This window comes from Tachyglossus aculeatus, chromosome 23, assembly GCF_015852505.1.
Source record: "Tachyglossus aculeatus isolate mTacAcu1 chromosome 23, mTacAcu1.pri, whole genome shotgun sequence".
NCBI lineage: Eukaryota > Metazoa > Chordata > Mammalia > Monotremata > Tachyglossidae > Tachyglossus > Tachyglossus aculeatus.
The window spans coordinates 13,406,987-13,427,319 of record NC_052088.1 but is presented as its reverse complement, the minus strand read 5'-3'; the positions used below and the strand labels follow the sequence as shown (position 1 = coordinate 13,427,319).

The 20,333-nt window shown below is 41.2% G+C and overlaps 1 protein-coding gene across 1 annotated transcript in view; it reads right to left on the bottom strand.

Moving 5' to 3' along the window:
* Window positions 1–20,333, bottom strand: part of FAM169A (family with sequence similarity 169 member A) — a 48,047-nt gene that overhangs the window by 8,327 nt on the left and 19,387 nt on the right. Inside the window, exons 2-8 of the mRNA XM_038765649.1 lie at window positions 12,841–12,974; window positions 11,181–11,280; window positions 10,481–10,566; window positions 8,450–8,621; window positions 6,593–6,772; window positions 3,468–3,596; window positions 1,538–1,635 (exon numbers count right to left, since the gene is read on the bottom strand). Coding sequence (XP_038621577.1) covers window positions 1,538–1,635; window positions 3,468–3,596; window positions 6,593–6,772; window positions 8,450–8,621; window positions 10,481–10,566; window positions 11,181–11,280; window positions 12,841–12,972 — 897 coding nt within the window. The 5' untranslated portion in view covers window positions 12,973–12,974. The remainder of the gene's footprint in view (window positions 1–1,537; window positions 1,636–3,467; window positions 3,597–6,592; window positions 6,773–8,449; window positions 8,622–10,480; window positions 10,567–11,180; window positions 11,281–12,840; window positions 12,975–20,333) is intronic.

Sequence of the window (20,333 nt, the reverse complement as noted above, 5' to 3'; positions counted from 1 at the left end):
AAAATTATTATCCTCAGACCCACTTCACAGATAATTTCTTCACAATTCAACTGAGAGTGTCACAAAAATCAGTCAGAGGCAAAGTCAGGTTAAAAAGTCTGGTTTTTTGACTATGTACCATTCCCATATTTAGAGAGGTGCAAGTTTTTCACAAAAAAATGACTAGTTTATAAAGATAGATTTTCCCAGCCCCACTAGAGGGGCTGGAATTACAACTCTATATCACCCACACTCTCCAAAAGATGTTTAATATTGGTAAATAGTTTTTAAGGATGACAGAAGTTTAAATAATTTCTGACATCTTTGAAGGAATTTGTTTAAAAATGGCTGTCCTGGTTCATCTTAAGTAGATACCATCCTCACCCCCCAAAACCAACCCAAATAAAACACAATAAATTATCCTAGACACATTCCATAAAGGGAAAGACTATCAAACACTTCTAAATGATTCAGTGTACGTGTGGTCCAGGGAATACCTACACCAGTAAGTACAAGGTAAGTGCTCAAAAAATATGAATGACTGATCTGACAACACAAGTCTCTTTGGATACAGAGGGGCTATTATTGCAAGAAAGCAACCTCTCAATTTTAAGGGAGGGGGATAGGAAGGAGATTTATTTTGGATGTAAAAAATTAGATTTGTGACATGTTCAAGTTTGTGCAAAATACTCTAGAGGAATGAGTTCAAGTATAGTTTGTTCTCACTAAAATGATTCACACAAGACTGGTCAGGTCAATCATTCACCTCATAACTGTCATAGAAACTGCCCAGGACTCAAGTTTTTGCCTTACTCAAATCATAATTCTTGGCCTGATCTCATTAATATAGTCTCTTTCATCTGTAGAGCTTCCATAAAAGGAATTTTGCTTAGGAATGTCATCTCAGTGTTACGTAATAATGCAATTTTTAACGCACCTCTGAGCAAAGTTTTCATAGGTTGTAATTCATTTATTCCAAAAACAAATTTGGACTGAAAAAATGAAACTGAATGCTTCTCAAAATGTTACTTCTGAAGCGTTGATCTAAGAAAATTAATTGGATTTCATACAAATCTTTCCGCTTCAGTTTTTGAATGGGTTTCTCTACCCAAAAATCACATGCCAAAACCTTTTTGAAGTGGGAACAGAGCAATTAAGATGATGACGGCTGATGTGTCATTTATCCTCTTCACCAAAAATCTAGTCCCCACTAATTTTTAAAGTAAAATAAAAAGAGATACTAAAGGCAATCACCTCTGGTGAAGAATCAATTAGATTCTTTATTTTCAAGAATGCTCTATTTCTAGTGGTATAAGCAGTTTCAACTTAAGAACCCAACTGCACTTCTTCAGCCAAAAATTGTTTTAAATTCCCCCCCAAAATTAACAGCCATAAATATTTAACAGTTTTACTCACTATTCTTCTCATTTAATGAGTTCACAATTTCCTTATATTTTCCTAAGATGTTTAAAACGTACATAAATCATATCAATTTTTTTAAATAAGAGAACTACACTTTTATGCACACACAAGACAAACACACACACTGGGTACCTACAGTTAGCTGCATTTCACTAGGCTGGTTATCCCCACTTCCTAGTTCATATGCCGGGGTTGTTGCAATGACACATTCTTCAGTCTCGTTTTGAGAAGCCTCTGCTCTTAGAAGAATTCAAAAGAAAATGAAATCCACTCAGTAGGTAATATCTTATTGATTATAAGACATTTTTTGTTTGCAAAAATAGCAATGCTCTCAAGCATAACTCATATTGAAACCTACATAAAGAACAGTTCTTCCACAATGAGTGTTTTCATTGTGCATTTTGGATACATTGCTGGTAGGAAATTAAAGAAACTTGATCCGACATGTGTCAATCTGGGTAGAATGCACTGTTGTATTCCAGGGAAGTGGATGCAAACAGAACATAGTCTCTTTTCACTAGACTCTTGCACAATCATTGAAACGGATTTCTAGTTTCCCTCCACATGTTCTGATGGAAGCTTGATGGAATTTTATACTATTTCCCTAGGACTAAAACTGGGGTGGGAGGGAGTCCTACTTTTCATTTATCTTATCTAGATCCTTGACACGTTGAATGCTGATGGAGAAAGAGGATACCTACCAGAACTCTTGGGATACTTTGTGGCTTCTACTTAGACTTTTGTTATCAGGAGGATTCAGAAGGTGCGGTACTACTGTAGAAGTTCTAAAGTCATGAGCATATACATTTTTTTGATGCCCTAATTATTTAGAATCCCACATAACCCTGCTTACTGATTCTTCCTCCTGTTTTCCTATCCACAGGAGACATTAATGGGGAAGATGCCCAAGGCACATAAATTACCCCAGGTCCTTATAAGGTCTGCAGATTAGTGGCCTCAATTTTCAAGTTCAATAACCATGTCTGAATGGGGGCAGATGTTAGTATAAATATTTGCGTTTTGTGCCAGACTGCAAAAAGACATACTGGGTTAGATCTGTGATTTACCCAGATAAATATGTCTCCAAAAGCGGCATTAAAGGATACAAGAGAACAGTATTAGAATATCTACTGGCCTCCACACCCCTCCTCAAAGTTAGGATTGGCTGAACCTGCGAATAACCCTTACACTTTCCACTCTAAGCCTACTATGGATCACTGCTCCCCACCCTATCCCTTCCTGCTTTCTTTGCTTATACAGTCCCCTATTTTCTTCTCCATAAATTTTCTTTTTCTTCATCAGAACCCATGTTATCTTCCATTAATCCACTCTCTGGAGCACCCCATTATTTTCTCTTTTGGAACACTGACCTTTGGTTCTGTTTTTTCAAGTTTGAATCCTCTGCATTCCCCAATCCCCACCTTTTGTTTTTTGGTCATTTTCAATTGCTACATTCCCTCTGTCATCTCATTTTTTTCCTCTCCTATCACCTACATGTGTGTTTGTAGATTAGAATGAGGTGCAGAGGTGGAGTTGAAAGGTCCAAGTTACCCCAAGGTTCATCCTGTTAGGGGAGGCTTCTTGGGTGTCTCTGCAGACCTCGCTTCCCTCCAGCCCAGGAAGGGACAAGTGCCTTTGCTCCTTCTGTCTCCATCATCAGACTTGTTCAAGGGCACTTAAAGATTCAAGTGTCAATGAAGACTTTGTCTCCATGTAAGAACCACTGAAATCTCACTGGATGTAGTAAGCTCTTCCACGGAGCAAAATGCCATAAGACAGGGATAAACTGCACCAGGATGTCACAAAGCTGATTGAGTGGGCTGAAAACTGAGATCAACAGCAAGGCAACACAACTAGGGAAAGATCATTCAAATAACAATTACATATAAATGGGCTTGAAACTATCGATCACTACTCAGGACAAAGATTCATGTTTTTCTTGACTATCCTTTAAAATTACTGGTCCAAAATGCAATAGCTGCCAAAAAGGACAAGTGAATGTTGAGCATTACCTTTTTTAAAAAGTAAAGCAATGAACTCCTCAATTTGAAAATATTCTTTCTTACCTGTAATTTTGAGTGTTTCTCTCTGTAATGCATTAGTGATTGAAGTTCTCTGGTACCAGTGCCCAGCCCCTTCAATTTCCCAAAGAAGGTCATGATCTCCTGGGTACTTTTCAAAGTATTGCTTACAAGCTGAAACAGAAAATGTTCTGTTTAGTTGGGGGGCGGCGGGGGGGCGGGGAATTCTAGATTTCACTTTACTAAGTTGGTTTGTGTCTCAGAAGTGTGAGAGTTCACTAGACTCAAAACTAATGTGCTTTTGATTTTATTTTTACTTACGTAAGCTGCTTTCATAGGATTTATGCAAAATGTGAAGTTGTTAAATCTCCTGAAAGACATGCCCTTGGAAAGGTGGTCTAGATTTAACTCTGCCTAGTGATCAAGACCTATGACAGGAACTGTATTTGGGAGAGACCCTGAAAGAGTAATCACATACAATTAATTTTTAAAGCATTTTGTCCTCACGGAACAAGTCTTATTAAATTTAGAAAATGAAACTGAGAAACTGCAAACATTGGTTAGGAAAAGGCTGGGAAAGGACTACATAAATACACAATCTATGCGGACCCTAGAGGAGGTTGAAAAATACTATCTTTGAAGAGCAGCTAAAATGTGGGCTGAAGAAAAGTAAAAACCAGAAGATGAAAGAATTACCTTGTATAGTTAACTGGCAAAGTCAAGTCAACCCTGCTCTGCTGCCCCATAAACCTTGCTCTCTCTCTCTCTCTCTCTCTCTACAGTCCCAGCCACTGAGAGGACAGGTTTTCCAAAAAAAGACCCTTTCAGAAAGGCCTATTAACTGTGTCCAAAGACAGCAACAGTTCTTCCAAGTGGAGGCATGGCAAACTCACTTCTAGACAGACTACTGTTTTTACATTTACTGGCAGGTCTCACTTTAAAAGGGCTGAAAATGACAAAGTATTTATAAAATTAGCAATTTAATTCATGCATTCCCCAAGATACCATATATTTAAGTTTCTTGAAACTGCGCTTGTTCTTTGAGGCACATTTTCCAACAGAGGCATGTGTTATAAGTCAAGGTCCAAGTTGGAACCTCTAGAAAAGTAACACAGAATTGCTTTACATGCAATATACTCTAATGAAAAAGTATGAAAGCACAATGTTAAATGAGTTGTACTATGATGGTGAGCCTTTAGAAGAGGCTGTAGAAATAAACTTGTTCAGCTGACAGTCCAAGGGCTTTTTTTCTATTTTAGCATAGAATTTGTTCAGTTTACATTAAACACCATTTTTCTCTAAACTCTAAGCTTGTTATGGGTATTGTATTCTCCCAAGTGCTCTCCACATAGTAAGTGCTTAGATAAATACCACAGCTTGATTCTTTTCTTCTAAAAGCATTTTGTAGTAGACCATCTCCTCCTAAACACCTCTAAACTGTAAGATTGTTGTAGGCAGGGATTGTGTCTGTTTATTGTTGTACTGTACTCTGCTAAGCGCTTAGTACAGTGCTCCCCACACAGTAAACGCTATGAATGAACCTCTGAACCATCTCCGTTAGGGATCTTTTTCTTCAAATTTATATATTCATTTGCTTTCTTGAAAATGGACACAATACTTTCATCCCAAGATTTTAGGTGGTGAAGAAGCCACTATTTAATCTGTTTAGGCATCATACGATTCATTGGGTAGCTGAAGTTAAAAGAGAGCCTTGTTAGATTCCTCTGAAGGCGACACAGTTGACTAAACATCTGTATCTTCCATTTCTAAATGTAACTGTCTCTCCAGTTCAGCAATTTATTTGGTTATCTGCTTAGGCGGCCTCTTCAATACTCTGAAAATCTGATTCAAATGGTTGGGCACTGCTTCCTCCAAGATCCATTCACTGCTGAGTGCTTAATCTCAGCCAAAAGATGGATATACTTACCTATGATGACAGGCCAGAATGATGGGGCCGGTCAGGAGAATGTGAGGGGTAAGACATCAAGTAGTATAGATTGTATACCTATATAGATTGTATAGCTATAGATTGTATCTATTGTATAGATTGGGTTATAAATGTAACCCAAGGTAAGCCTGTATTACTAAATAGAACAAGCGGAAATGAGAATAGAACTACCTGAATGAATTTCAGCATTGAGGGAGAAGAAAGAAGAGCGGGAAGGAGAACACATGCATCTCATCACTTCTAAGTGGAAAAATCTGAAGTTCCATTTTTCACAGTGTGAACAATTTAGGTCCTCATAGAACCAGATGATCTTACCTGCTGTCAAACAACTGGGAGAGACAGAGGTTGGGGCTCCACCAGAAATCCCAGAGCAGCAGCATCATCAAAAGACCTTCCCCAATTTCCCAGTATCCTAAGCCATACAAACCTAAACTGTGCTTTCAGTTAACTTAATTTATACCCATCCTTAGCACTTTTGTATATGCCTTATAAATCTCCCCCACCTTAGACTGTAGCTACCAACTCTGTTGTACTATACTCTCCTAAGCACTCTGTACAGTGAGAAGCAGCATGGCTTGGTGGAAAGAGCATGGGCTTGGGAGTCAGAGGACGTGAGTTCTAATCCCGGCTCTGCCACTTGTCTGATGTGGAACCTTGGGCAAGCCACTTAACTTCTCCATGCCTCAGTTCCCTCACCTGTAAAATGGGGATGAAGACTGGGATCCCCACGCGGGACAACCTGATTACCTTGTATCTACCCTAGAGTTTAGAACAGTGCTTGGCACATAGTAAGCACTTATTATAATGTAATAATAATAATAATAATAATAATAATATTATGCTTTGTACACAGTAAACACAATTAATTCCATTGATGGACTCATGTAAATATTTATGTTTGTCTTCCCCATTAGATTATAAGATCCTTTTAGGTGGATCATGTGTCACTGCTTGAGTCTGTACTTCCTAAATTCCTACCATAAGGATGTGCACCTATCACCTCAAAACTGGAGCAGGAAAAGTGAAGGAGGGGCATGATTTCACACACACACACACACACACACACACACACACACCCCACCCCCCCAAGTAGACTGCCTGCAGCCTTGGACCCCAATTTTGGCAATTTCCTCTAGATGGTCTATGCAGTTTTTGTGTCTCTACTAGGAGTGACCCAAAATATGCACCAACACTGGTACTTTTTTAAGCAGAATCCATTTACCAGTGCACATAAAAGATGACAATGGATATCGTAAGCCAAGCATATCATCTGTAAAGGAATCCACAAAGTCCTCCAACATCAGGAGCCCCAAATCTCTTCCGCGATGCTTCTTTCTCACAAACATCGTATCAAGCACTGGCAGTTGGTAGCTCTGTGTCAGGAATGAGGTACATTTGCTTCCTGTAATAAAGCGGTAATAGTCTTTCAACTTTTGGACACAATGCAGTCACTGAATACTTGAAACATAGTCGATTGAGTCATTTAAAGCCTTGAAAAGAGCAAAAATACCCTCTCAGTCACCACTCATATGGGGTAAAACCTGTGACCAAAATGAAGAAATATTTAACATTAGATTTTTACAAAAATTAAGAGTAGAGCCCCCAGTAGAATAAATTTTGTATTTACAATCCCACAAAATTTGAAGAAAAGCTGAACTTTAAAATAAAATAAAAAACGTTAAATCTTGATCGTCTGATTAAAATGGGGGGAAAATTGCTGGAAAGCATTACTTATGCGCTCTTCATCTGTTACTTTTTTCCCACCCCACTCTTCCCAAGTTCCTCTTGCTCTTCACTCCTGGCTCTGACTCCGACACTGCCGCCCCCCTCCCCCCAACATTCATTCATTCAATCGTATTTATTGAGCGCTTACTATGTGCAGAGCACTGTACTAAGCACTTAACATCCGTTTGTTTGTAATATTGTATTTGTTAAGCACTTACTATGTGCCGGGCAGTGTACCAAGAGCTGGGGTAGATATAAGTTAATCAGGCTGGACAAGCCAATGTCCCATAAAAGAGGCTAATCCCCATTTTGCAGATGAGGTAAGACACAGAGAAGTTAAGTGACTTACCCAAGATCACACAGCAGACAAATGGTGAGCTGGGATTATAACCCAGATTCTTTTGATTCCCAGGCCTGTGCTCTATCCACTAGGTCACACTGCTTCTCGTGCTGTTCATTCATTCAATCGTATTTATTAAGCGCTTACTGTGTGCAGAGCACTGTACTAAGCACTTGGGAAAGTATAATAAAATATATAGTGACATTCCCTGCCCAAAATGAGCTCATAGGCTAGAGGTGGAGGGAGATAGACATCAATATAAATAAATAAAATGCTGTTCCTACAGCCTACAACTCCTTCTGCCCCCACAATCATTTCAAATCTGCCAGGCCTCAGCTCTTCCAGCCTGCAAAATCCTCCTCTAAGAAGCCTTCCCCCAATTAATCCCCAACCCAATCGCCATCCTAAATGCATAAGTACTTATGTATTTAAACCTAGCCTCAGCGGTGAGGCATATTCAGTTAATCAGCAACTATCTGTTCTTTCTGCTCAACACTTTGTATACAATTCTTTGTCTACCCCAACAGTACTACTCCAATGGACTGTAAGTTTTTTGAAAGTAGGGAACATGGGTTTTGCCTCTGGTACTCCCTCCGAAGTGCTTACAAAGCTGCTCAATAAATATCATTGGCTTAATTTGCTCCTATTTTGAAGGTGTGTGAAGTAAGATTCATGCAGGTGCAGAGGCAAAAAGGACCCAAAACTACTTAACAGTGGTAATTTGTGTACTTTTCAATACCCACGGCCCCTCCGTTCCCACGGGGCCAAATTTACCACCCTTCAAATTTTGTTAAATACTGAGCAATCCTAACACTGCTCAAGATATATATTTTTTATAAAATTCCTTAATCTTTAACTTGTAAGGTAAAAGAATAAGCCTCTCAGTACCAATACAGTTATTTCAGAATTCCACTGAATATAAATCCTACATGCTAGGACTTTTAAAGGGGAAAAAAAAGGTCGGGGGGGGGAGGTGGAGAAGGATGTTATCTTAACTACTCCTTAACTACTCACCTGTAGGTTTAACAGAATAAAACCCCACAGCCTCTCCTTTCTTCCACAGAATTTTGGCAAAGTCGGTACTGTTATGGCACAGGAAGGGGATCTCATTTCTGTCCATTTCCTGTTTTCTATATATAATTCGATTCAGAACATAGAGAACCACTCTCTCTCCAAGACTTCTCACCTTCAGGGAGAGAGAAAAAGATCATTTCACAAGAAACATGAGTTAGGAATCCATTCAAGTTTATTTGTTTCCCTGCCCCATTTGAATAGAAATACCATTCCAACAAACTGGGGAAGCAAGGAGGATAGCCAGCTTTCCCTAGAGGAGTTAGTTGGGGGATCCCACAAACCCCAAACCATCTACTCAGAAAAGCAGAAGTCCCCATCCCTCCAGGAGTTGAGGGAGGGGCACCTAAATCCAGTTTCCTTATCTTTCTTCTAGTAACAAGAAAGCTGGACACTGCCTCCATTGGGAATCCTACAGAATATCCCAGAAGGCAAAGAGGGAAAGCTCTGAGGTGGGATAAAATTATTCTTCCAGACCTGACAGAATCCCGCAGGAGACCCTTCTCACACTGCAGTACCCTGTGGAACACTAACTGCTGAGCAGGACCATTAGGGACTTGTCCCCTTTAATTGCCCCTCCTCCCTGTAACACACTATAGGAAATTCAACCTCGTATAAGACTACATAATAAATGTCTGAAAGCATTAATAAACTTCATTTCATTTGCAAAGATTCCAGAAAAGAGCAGCCCAACATTAAGACTAATAATAGGTGTAGGGACATTAGCTTTCCAGGCTCTATTATGAGATGGACCAAGCCACCTATTCATACCGCTGTCTCAGTCGCCCTGTGTTAAAAATAATTACGTGCAACGTGACAAAAATGGTAAATCAGAATTGTAACTAAAGAAATTTAGTTTTATTATTCAATCATATTTACTGAGCGCTTACTGTGTGCAGAGCACTGTAGCGCTTGGGAAGTACAAGTTGGCAACATATAGAGACAGTCCCTAACCAACAACGGGCTCACAGTCTAGAAGGGGGAGACAGACAACAAAACAAAACATGTAATAGAAGTAAAGCTAGATGCACATCATTAACAAAATAAAATAAGTAGAATAGTAAATATATACAAGTAAAATAGAGTAATAAATCTGTACAAACATATATACAGGTGCTGTGGAGAGGGGAAGGAGGTAGGGCCGGGGGGTGGGGAGGGGGAGAGGAAGGAGGGGGCTCAGTGTGGAAGGCCTCCTGGAGGAGGTGAGCTCTCAGTAGGGCTTTGAAGGAAGGAAGAGAGCTAGCTTGGAGGATGTGTGGAGGGAGGGCATTCCAGGCCAGGGGGGAAGACGTTGGGCCGGGGGGTCGACGGCGGGACAGGTGAGAACGAGGCACAGTGAGGAGGTTAGCGGCAGAGGAGCGGAGGGTGTGGGCTGGGCTGTAGAAGGAGAGAAGGGAGGTGAGGTAGGAGGGGGCGAGGGGATGGACAGCCTTGAAGCCGAGAGTGAGAAGGTTTTGCCTGATGCGTAGGTTGACTGGTAGCCACTGGAGATTTTTGAGGAGGGGAGTAACATGTCCAGAGCGTTTCTTCACAAAGATGATCTGGGCAGCAGCGTGAAGTACAGACTGAAGTGGGGAGAGACAGGAGGATGGGAGATCAGAGAGGAGGCTGATGCAGTAATCCAGTCGGGATAGGATGAGCGATTGAACCAGCAGGGTAGCGGTTTGGATGGAGAGGAAAGGGCGGATCTTGGCGATGTTGCAGAGGTGAGACCAGCAGGTTTTGGTGACGGATTGGATGTGAGGGGTGAACGAGAGAGCAGAGTCGAGGATGACACCAAGGTTGCGGGCTTATGAGACGGGAAGGATGGTAGTGCCGTCTACAGTGATGGGAAACTCAGGGAGAGGGCAGGGTTTGGGAGGGAAGATAAGGAGTTCAGTCTTGGACATATTGAGTTTTAGATGGCGGGCAGACATCCAGATGGAGATGTCCTAAAGGCAAGAGGAGACACGAGCCTGAAGGGAGGGAGATTACCTGCTGAAGCCCCTCTCTGGACGTTACCAATGTTCTTATAATGTCATCAATAGCCCACCACTGATCTGCAAGGTACAGGGCTACAGCTTAAATAGAAACAGATCAAAAAGAAGAGTATTACCACTTTTTTTCCCCAAATCCCTTGGGGAAATAAATACATATTGTGTGTGTGTGTGTATATATATACACACATATTTAATGTTTCTTTTTAGTATTTGTTACCAACCTTATTAACACCCTCATAAATTCTAAAACCAAAGCCCATATGCTTAAAATATATATGTAGACTGTAAACATCTTGGGGACAGGTATGGTGTCTAATAACTCTACTGTAAACACTCAAGTGCTTAATACAGTGCTCTGCACAGAGTAAGCATTCAATACTACTACTAACTGTTCAAATTTCAATGTAGCCCTGTAATTTTTTGGAGGGGGGCGGTGATACAGATACTTTGTAAGATTCTTTCCTAGAGAAACTGCTAACTCTTAATTTACCTCAGACTAGAACAATGGCAACCCAAATTGGAGATGTGGCTAAAGAAATAATAAAGAACTGAGTTCAGCAGGCAGCTGAGTAATTAGACTTTTTTAAATTGTAGTTTGGACGAAATTCATTATTAGCAAAGAGTACAAGTGATAAAATCCTGGTTATTTATAAAAGAAAAACCCTTTTATTACGAACAATAATTAAGAGAGAGACCTGTGAGTGAATCCTCTGGGGCAAAAAGAGCAAGAACTTTGTGAGTCTGGTCTCCACCGTAGAGAGGTACGAAGCCTACAGTTGACAGGCTAATAGGAATCTGAAATGAGAATGCATTGCTATTTAGTGAAAAGTTAACTGACAGAATAGACAATAGTACAATATACACAGCACCTTGAAGAGGGAACAGAGAGTCTGTTTAGTATGCCCAGAAATATCTGTACATTACCAACCTGCCATCTGTTTGCTTTAAAAAATTCTATTTATTTGTGTGTTCATTGTTCACCTTAAATGTATGTCATTTGTTTCAAGAGAAACAGCATGGCCTAGTGGATAGAGTACAGCCCTGGGAGTCAGAAGGACCTGGATTCTAATCCCGGCTATGCCACTTTGCTGTGTGGCCTTAGGCAAGACATTTAACTTCTCTGTACCTCAGCTACCTCATCTGTAAAACGGGGATTAAGACTGTGAGTACCATGTGGGACATGGGCTTTGGAAAGGCAAAATACAGGGATGCTATTTTAAAAACTCCAAACCAAAAACAACATATGGTATATTCCTAAACAAGATGAGGCACAGTTTATGTGCAACGCACTGAAGATGACAAAATATCAAGGATAATGCCAAGTTATATGGAAACAAATAAATTGACTTTGTGGCACAGAAAGGAACTAGGGATAAAAGTCCAACTTTTATAGACTGAAATAATCAGATGAGACTGATCGTCATACTGGTAACTACCTATTAGGTATGCAATCCACTCTGGGTCCTGGGGCAGAGAGCTGAGAAGCAGTGTTGTCTAGAAGAAAAAGAGAGCAGGCTTGGAAGTCAAAGGAACTGGGTTATTAGCCCAGTTCTGCACTTGCCTGCTGTGTGAAGTTAGGCAATTCACTTAACATCTCTGTGCTTCAGTTACCTCATCAGCAAAATGAGGATTCAATCCTGTAGGACCTGATTACCTTGTATCTACCCCAGTGCTTAGTACAGTGCTTGGCACAAAGCAAGCACTTGACAAATCACAATTATTACTGTCTGGGTCGCCATTTCCCTCTCTTCATGCGGTCACCATTGCCAACTTGAGAGCTGAGATGGGACTAGAGGGCTAATGAGGCTTAAAGTCCTCTGGGATTGTAGTCAGAGATAGCTTGCAAAACACACACACACACACACACACACACACACACACGCGCACACACACACACACACCCCACCCCCCCCCCACCCCCAATCCCCTCCCCACAGCAATAGCACCTAAAGCACAAACGACCTCCAACCAACCCCTTCACTCCACTGCTGGAATTGAGGGCTTAATTGCCATCCCAGAACCACACTAGGATAGTTGGGGGTTCCTCCACTCCCTCACCCCAGCATCACGTCATTGGAAGGAGTCTTTAGATTAAATCCACAAAATACAGGTAACAAAAGATTTTAATTCTAACCCAGCTACGTTTAGAATTCAAAAAATATGGTTGAGAATCATTACTGATACATGATTCATTCTCTATAGCAGAAAATAAACTTGATTAAAGTGTAACAGACTTTAGGATAATCTTTTAAATTCAAAAATGGAAGGCGATCCACTAGACTGAAACATGCACTTCTGATTTGCTTTATAAATTCAACTAAATATGGAGGTTGAAAGATGCTTAGCATTCCTTACGGAAATGTTGAGAAGAGTCAAGCACTCTGGATTGTGTGGGTCACGACACCGGAGATCTGACAAGTAGTCTTCAGCAGAATTTTCCAGTTCTTCATGACTGCAATTATCCAACAGGTCCACAGGGAATGCCATCCCTTGAATGAATGAGGATTAAATGTCATAAACGATCTACAAATAAGAGAATTCTGACCACCTTTTTAGAAGAAGAGGAAAAAAAAAAAAAAAGAAGTTGCTAGGCACAAGTCACCTGCACTGCAAGAATTCTTTTCAAGTCAAATGGCTGCAAGAAATATGGGTAGTAAAATTATGCTCTCTTCAAAAACAAGTTATATAAGAGCCGACTGTTTAGTCACCGTCCTCGCATTGTAGTTCTTGCTAAGAGATAGGATAAGCAGCTACATTTTCCTCAATTGCTTCCAAGTCTTCCAAAATTGTAAAAATTCTGAACAATATTTTAAACGAAGATACTTCAGTACTGCCACACCCTCTTTAATAAAATCTGCATCCTCTTTTTAAAGGACAAAACACAACCTCAGTTTCCTACCTGGATATCAGTTTAAGAGATTTGTAATAAGCGCAGAGTCCTCAAGTGTGTTGTTCTTATGTTGAATTTGCCTCGGATTCAGTTCAATGGCTTGCACAGAGTTAGGTGCTTAGCACCTTCCCTTACCTAACCCTCTCCTCCCACTAAACCTTCCCATCACCGATGGTAAGACCACCATCCTCCCCACCTCTCAAGCTTACAACCTTGGCACTATCCTTGAATCCACTCTACCTTTTAACACTCATAACCAGACAGTTACCAAATCCTCTGCGTTTTCTTTAGGATACCTCCAGAATCTGCCCCTTTATCATCCAAACTGCCACCATGCTGGTCATAACCCTACTCAATGACTACATCAGTATCCTCCCTGACCGCCCCGATTCCAGTCACTCCCTACTCAAGACCTCACTTCACTCCGCTGCCCAGTTAATTTTTCTAAAACCACTGATGATGGCAGTAAGGGCTTACTATGTGCAAAGCACTGTTCTAAGCACTGGGGAGGTTACAAGGTGATCAGGTTGTCCCACGGGGGGGCTCACAGTCTTAATCCCCATTTTTCAGATGAGGTAACAGGCACAGAGAAGTTAAGTGACTTGCCCAAAGTCACACAGCCGGTAAGTGGCAGAGCTGGGATTAGAACCCCTGACCTCTCTTTTAATTGTGGTATCCACTGAATGCTTTTGGGCCAAGCACTGTTCTTAGCACTGGGTAAAAAGATACGTAGGACACGGTCCCTATCCCACCACATGCGACTCTCAGTCTAAAGGGGAGGGAGAACAGGAATTTCCCCATTTTACAGATGATGAAACTGAGGCAGAGAGAAATCAAGTGACTTGGCCAAGATCACACAGCAGGCAATTGGTAAGCTAGGATTAGAACCCAGGCCCTCTGACTATGCTCTTTCCACTACGCTAAGCTGTGTACATCTCCCCACGCTGAAACCGACAATGGGTGACCAATCCTCTCTGCATCAAACAGAAACTCCTGACCACTGGGGATAAGGTACTCAATCAGCTTTCTTCTGCCTACTTATCCTCACTCATCAATCAATCAATCGTATTTATTGAGCGCTTACTGTGTGCAGAATCTTCCACTTCACCCCACACTTCTTTCCTCTTAGGCCGACTTACTCACTGTGCCTCGTTTCTGTCTCGCCACCGTCTTGCTCAGACCCTTCCTTCTGCCTGGAACTCCCCCACTTTCTCATGGGGCAGTCCACTACTTTCCCTATCTTCCTTCTGAAATCACATCTCCTATAGGAAGCCTTCCCTGGTTAAATTTATCATTTTCCTCACCCCCCCAAAATTGCCATTTCAGCACTTCCAGATCACATCACCCCCTTCGCTGATGTATATCTCTTTATGCTCTATTGTTCCATCCTACCTGAAATTTGTTGTAGTGTTTATCTACTTTTCTAGATTGTAAGTTCATTAAGGGCAGAAATCTATTTCTTCTGATGACCTGACACCTGTCCACATGTTTTGTTTTATCTGTCTATCCCTCCTAGACTGTGAGCCCACTGTTGGCTCACTGTCTCTATATATTGCCAACTTGTACTTCCCAAGTGCTTAGTACAGTGCTCTGCACACAGTACGCCCTCAATACGAATGAATGAATCATATTTATTGAGCGCTTACTGTGTGCAGAGCACTGTACTAAGCGCGGGGGTGATTACGCTATAACTGCATTGATAGACACGTACACCGTCAACAAGATTACAGCCCAGAGGGGGAGACAGACTTTAATATAAATAAATTACAGATATGTACATAAATGCTGTGGGGCTGAGGGTAGAATGCTCTGTGCACAGTAGGTGCTTAATTTTATTGGCTGGTCAACTGAATGATTGTGAGGGTTGCTGCTGTGTTAGAAAGCCATTTTAAAAACCAATGCCTCAACAATTTATTGGTGCAAAAGAATAACAATTATATTGGTACTTGTTAAGCACTTACCTTGTGCCAGTCACTGTACTAAAGTGCTGGGGCGGCTACAAGAAAATTGAGTTGGATGTAGTCCCTGCCCTACATGGGGTTCACAATCCCAATCCTCATTTTACAGACGATGTAACAGGCACAGAGAAATGAAGTGACTTGCCCAAGGTCACACAGCATCCAAGAAAAAAAAGGGATTAAAGAGGGGTGGAAGGGCAAAAGCCAAAGGCATTTCTGATCTATTCTTAAACCTAGTTCTTTGGGCAACTACTGCCATGGATTCAGTCGCTGATCCTATTTAGTACTGATTGTGATATCTGTTCAATGCTTACTACATACCAAGCACTGGGTAAGATACAATACGATCAGATCAGACACCATCCTTGTCCTACATGGGGTTTACAGTCCAAGGGAAAAGAAGAAAAGGCATTTAATTCCCGTTTTAAAAATGAGGAAACAGGGGCACAGAAAAATTCAGTGACTTGTCCAAGGTCACACAGCAGTCAAGTAGTGCAGCCGAGATTGAAATCTGGTATGGATTAGCTCCATTCGTTGGCATAAGATTGTCCTAAAATGTCTACTAGGTTTATAGGCCACCCAAGAAAGTTTTGGAAGCAGCAGCACAATATTTAAATAAAAACACTATTCCTGTATGTTGTATCAAAGGCCCCCACTGATGGTGAAAAATAATCCTTCACTACCATCTAGATATCAAAAGGCTTTTTTCAAGGTGCTATATATGCACATATTATGGAAAATATAATACAGTAACATTTTTGAATGTTGGAGCTCTTTGAATACAAGTGCTACCCTAATTTTAGATATGGTGTTACCAGTACTATAGTTGAAATTGATACTTCAGCTTCCTCAATCCAGGGAGAGCTCAGCTGCACATCAACAGATACAGAATGCTGTTTCAGGGGTGATTTTGGAAAAGTCTAGGGAAGTCTGACTCTTTCTCTAAGGCAAAAGCAAAAATACAAATGAGAAAAGGCAAGAAATCAAAATGGCTTAGAAATTCTTGACTGGACCGAAGTTCAAAAGGGAAGGAAAAGCATCCCTATATTATTTTCCTAAACAATGATGTGAAGCACCAAAAACTAAGTTCTTGAACAAGAGCACAAACATTCTACTTTAACAATATGGGAGGAGCGTGGGTGAGTGAAAAGAGCACGCGTCTAAGAGTTAGAGGACCTGGGTTCTAATCCCGGCCCTGTCACTTGTCTGCTGTGTGACCTTGGGCTATTCACTTCCCTTTTCTGTGCCTCAGTTACCTCATCTGTAAAACGGGGATTATGACTGTGAAACCTCTATGGGAAAGGGACTGCATCCAACATAGTTATTCTGTATCTATCCCAGAGCTTAGCAGAGTTCCCAGCACAAAGTAAGTGCTTAAGTACCATTTAAATAATTGGCTGCTAAAAGGAGGAATAAATTCAAAGAGTAAATGCATTAACTGAAATATAAATTGCAAGCCAATATAAGAATATTCCCAATAAGTTCATGACTACAGATATAAATACAGCACCATTAAAGAGAAAAAAGCCCTCCCTCTTCATGTTATTTTTTATAAATGCCCTCACCTTAAAAAAAATTACAAAACAAAAACGTGTTACAGGACTTGCAATGTACTATCTGGTTTATGATTATGTTTAATGTTATTAAGTATTGTTAATAAGTATAATAAGAATTACTTAATATTATTTTGCCTGGATTATCTTTTTACAGAAACATTCGGGGTACGTCACCCCCCTCCTCAAAAATCTCCAGTGGTTGCCCATCCACCTCTGTATCAAACAAAAACTCCTCACCATTGGCTTTAAAGCTCTCCATCACCTTGCCCCCTCCTACCTCACCTCCCTTCTCTCCTTCTATAACACTGTCCACGCACTCCGCTCCTCTGGTGCTCACCTTCTCACTGTGCCTCCATCTCGCCTGTCTCACCGTCAATCCCTGGCCCAAGCCCTACCTCTGGGCTGGATCACCCTCCCTCCTCAAATCCACCGCACAATTACTCTCCTCCCTTCAAAGCCTTACTAAAGGCACATCTCCAAAAGGCCTTCCCAGATTAAGCCCCACTTTTCCTCATCTCCCATTCCCTTCCACATCACCCTGACTTGCTCCCTTTGCTCTTCCCCCTCTCCCGACCCCACAGCACCCATGTATATAAACCTATTATTTTATTTATATTTATTTTTATTGCTGTATGTTTACTTGTTTTTATGTCAGTCTCTCCCCCTCTGGACTGTGAGCTCGTTGTGGGAAGAGACTGTCTCTACTGCTGTAGTGTACTTTCCCAAGAAAGTCCAAGGGAAAAGAAGAAAAGGCATTTAATTCCCATTAATTAGTACAGAGTTTAGTACAGAGTTTCCCAAGAGTTTAGTACAGTGCTCTGCACACAGTAAGCGCTCAATACAATTGAATGAATTATTAGTACAGAGTTTAGTACAGAGTTTCCCAAGAGTTTAGTACAGTGCTCTGCACACAGTAAGCGCTCAATACAATTGAATGAATTATTCTTTTGTTTATATACTAATACCTTAGAAACCTGCAATTAAAATATTCCTAAGTAGGTGCATAAAATGACAATTATTAAACAACACACTGAGAGCTGGAGTGATCACCAAGAGACTCCGTTCTTTTGGTGAGCTTGGGGCAACACAATCAGGCCTTCCCAACTGTAAAATCAGTTGCATTTTCAGCATGAGTCAACTGGGCAGTGCTCACGATGAATACGGCTGAGGGAGGTGCATGGGAAACAGGGTAGAAATGCCAAAGAACTATGAGCCAGAAAGCAGCCGCAGATTGCCATTACCCTACCCCCCCACGCACCCCCCCAGACATACTAAGGGCTCGGGGCTCAATTCTGCACATGGGTGCTGGGGGAAGGACATCCATAGTCCAAAAGTAGCAAATGACTCCAGGAATTACAAATCCCAAACTATCGATCTTCCCCCACATCACTGGCGGCACTCATGCTAGGAGCTACAACCACATCAAGTCAAGAGGCAGTTAAAAAAAAAAGGTTACAGGGGAAAAAATTAATTAGAATGAATGTCAAATTCCCCTATTTCCATCTTCATTACCCTTTCATTTGGAAAAATAGAAATAAAAAGTGGAACAGTTATCTCCCCTTGGAAATCAAGAATATATCCTGGCTATTTCTTTCCTCTTGCATTTTCTTCTCCTTTTGAAAGATTTACTGGTAAATATATTTTAAAATTTGATTTCCTGAACTTGTTTTTACTGTAGAGATGTGCCCACAGACTGAGTGCAACAAATACATTTGTGGAAATATCGAGGTACACACTTAGGATGAGTCTGCTGCACAATGAATGATCCTTTAAGCTCTCTGAGGTGATGCTACTGTCCAGCTCTCTCCCCGAGAGAGCCATGGGTCTGTGCCTTCCTGAGTAAAGATGGCTAGGAAGGTAACTTTATGCAGGTGGGAGTTCCTGTGACAAATCATCGCGGGTCAACAATCGAGAAAGCTTAAAAAAATAAAATACAGAGATGTCCAAGCCATGTATGTTCCCAATCTTTGTTGCGGTACTGGAATTGATCTTTCTTGCCCTTTAAAAAAATATTCTTGTATTTGTTCTGTCGCCATTTAGATTTTTGCCCCTCAAGCCCCTTTTGAAGGATTGCTTCCATTGTCTTAATTGTGAATTGATTGTGGGGGGGCTGTAAAGATTGGTGCATTCTGGATAGCACCCCTGCCACGACAGCCACAAGAGGAAAAGACTAGCCAGGGGAGGAGAGGGAGTACTATCCATGAACCATCAGTTCACCACTTTCTCTGCCTTCAAAACCCTCCTAAAACCATATCTCCAAGAGGCCTTTCCTCAATAAACCCTCATTTCCCCAATCCACCCTACCCTCCGTATCTTAGCTATACGCTGTGTGACCTTGGACAAGTCCCTTCACTTGTCTATGCCTCATTTACTTAATCTGGAAAATGGGGATTAAGAGTGTGAGCCCCATGTGGGATAGAAACTGTGTACAACCTGATTCACCTTGCACCTACCCCAGCACTTAGAACAGTGCTTGGCACACAGTAGCGCTTAACACTATTACAATTATAATAGTCCCTTTATCAATCAATGGTATTTATTGAGCACTTTCTGTGTGGAGACCACTGAGGGCAGGGAACATCAACTTCTATCAATTCTGTTACATTATACCTTCCCAATCACTTAGTACAGTGCTCAGCACTCAGTAAGCTCTCAGAAAATAAGATTGGTTGATAAATACAGCCAATTAGGGAGAGGAGAAATAGTACAGTATAAGAATATTTATGTAAGTATTGCGGGGCTGCGGTGAGTTTCAAAAAGTGCTTAACAGATATACAGCCAAGTGCCGAGTTGATGCAGACGGGAAGGCAGATAGGAGGAAAAAGGACATAGCCTGGGAAAGCCTCTTGGAGGAGATGTGATTTTTAGGAGGATTTTGAAGGTGGGAAGGGCAATGGACTGTCAGATGTGAAGGGGAAGGGAGTTCCAGGACTGCGGGCAAGGGGTCAGTGGTGAAACAGGTACAAAAAGTAGGTTGGTGTTAGAGGAGTGGAGTGTGTGGGTTGGGTCTATATATTGGTCTCTTTCAGTGCAAAATTCTACCAAGGAAAAGCATTCACCTCAGGGATCTTGTATACTATCATATTGCAATCACCCAAGCACTCAATACTATGCTCTGCACACAATAAGCACTCAATAAATACCACTGAATGAGCTAAAAGTTATTGCATGTACTGCCGCTCCTAGTGGGGCAAACAGATTCCCAGCACATTTCCTGGACCTACAAAAAGTGGGTCCAGCAACAACTTTCCAAGGTTAGAAGGGGGTGAAGCCATCAGTTTACATGAAGCTTAAAATGTTATGATTAAAGTTTTTGGCACAAAGATATTGTTGCAGAAATTTCAGATAAATTAGGTATCTGGAGTAAGTTTGTGGGGCAGTGGTCGTTTGTTTTATTCTGCTAGGGGGAAAGAAGGGAATGGAGGCAGAGCAGTTCCCAAGATA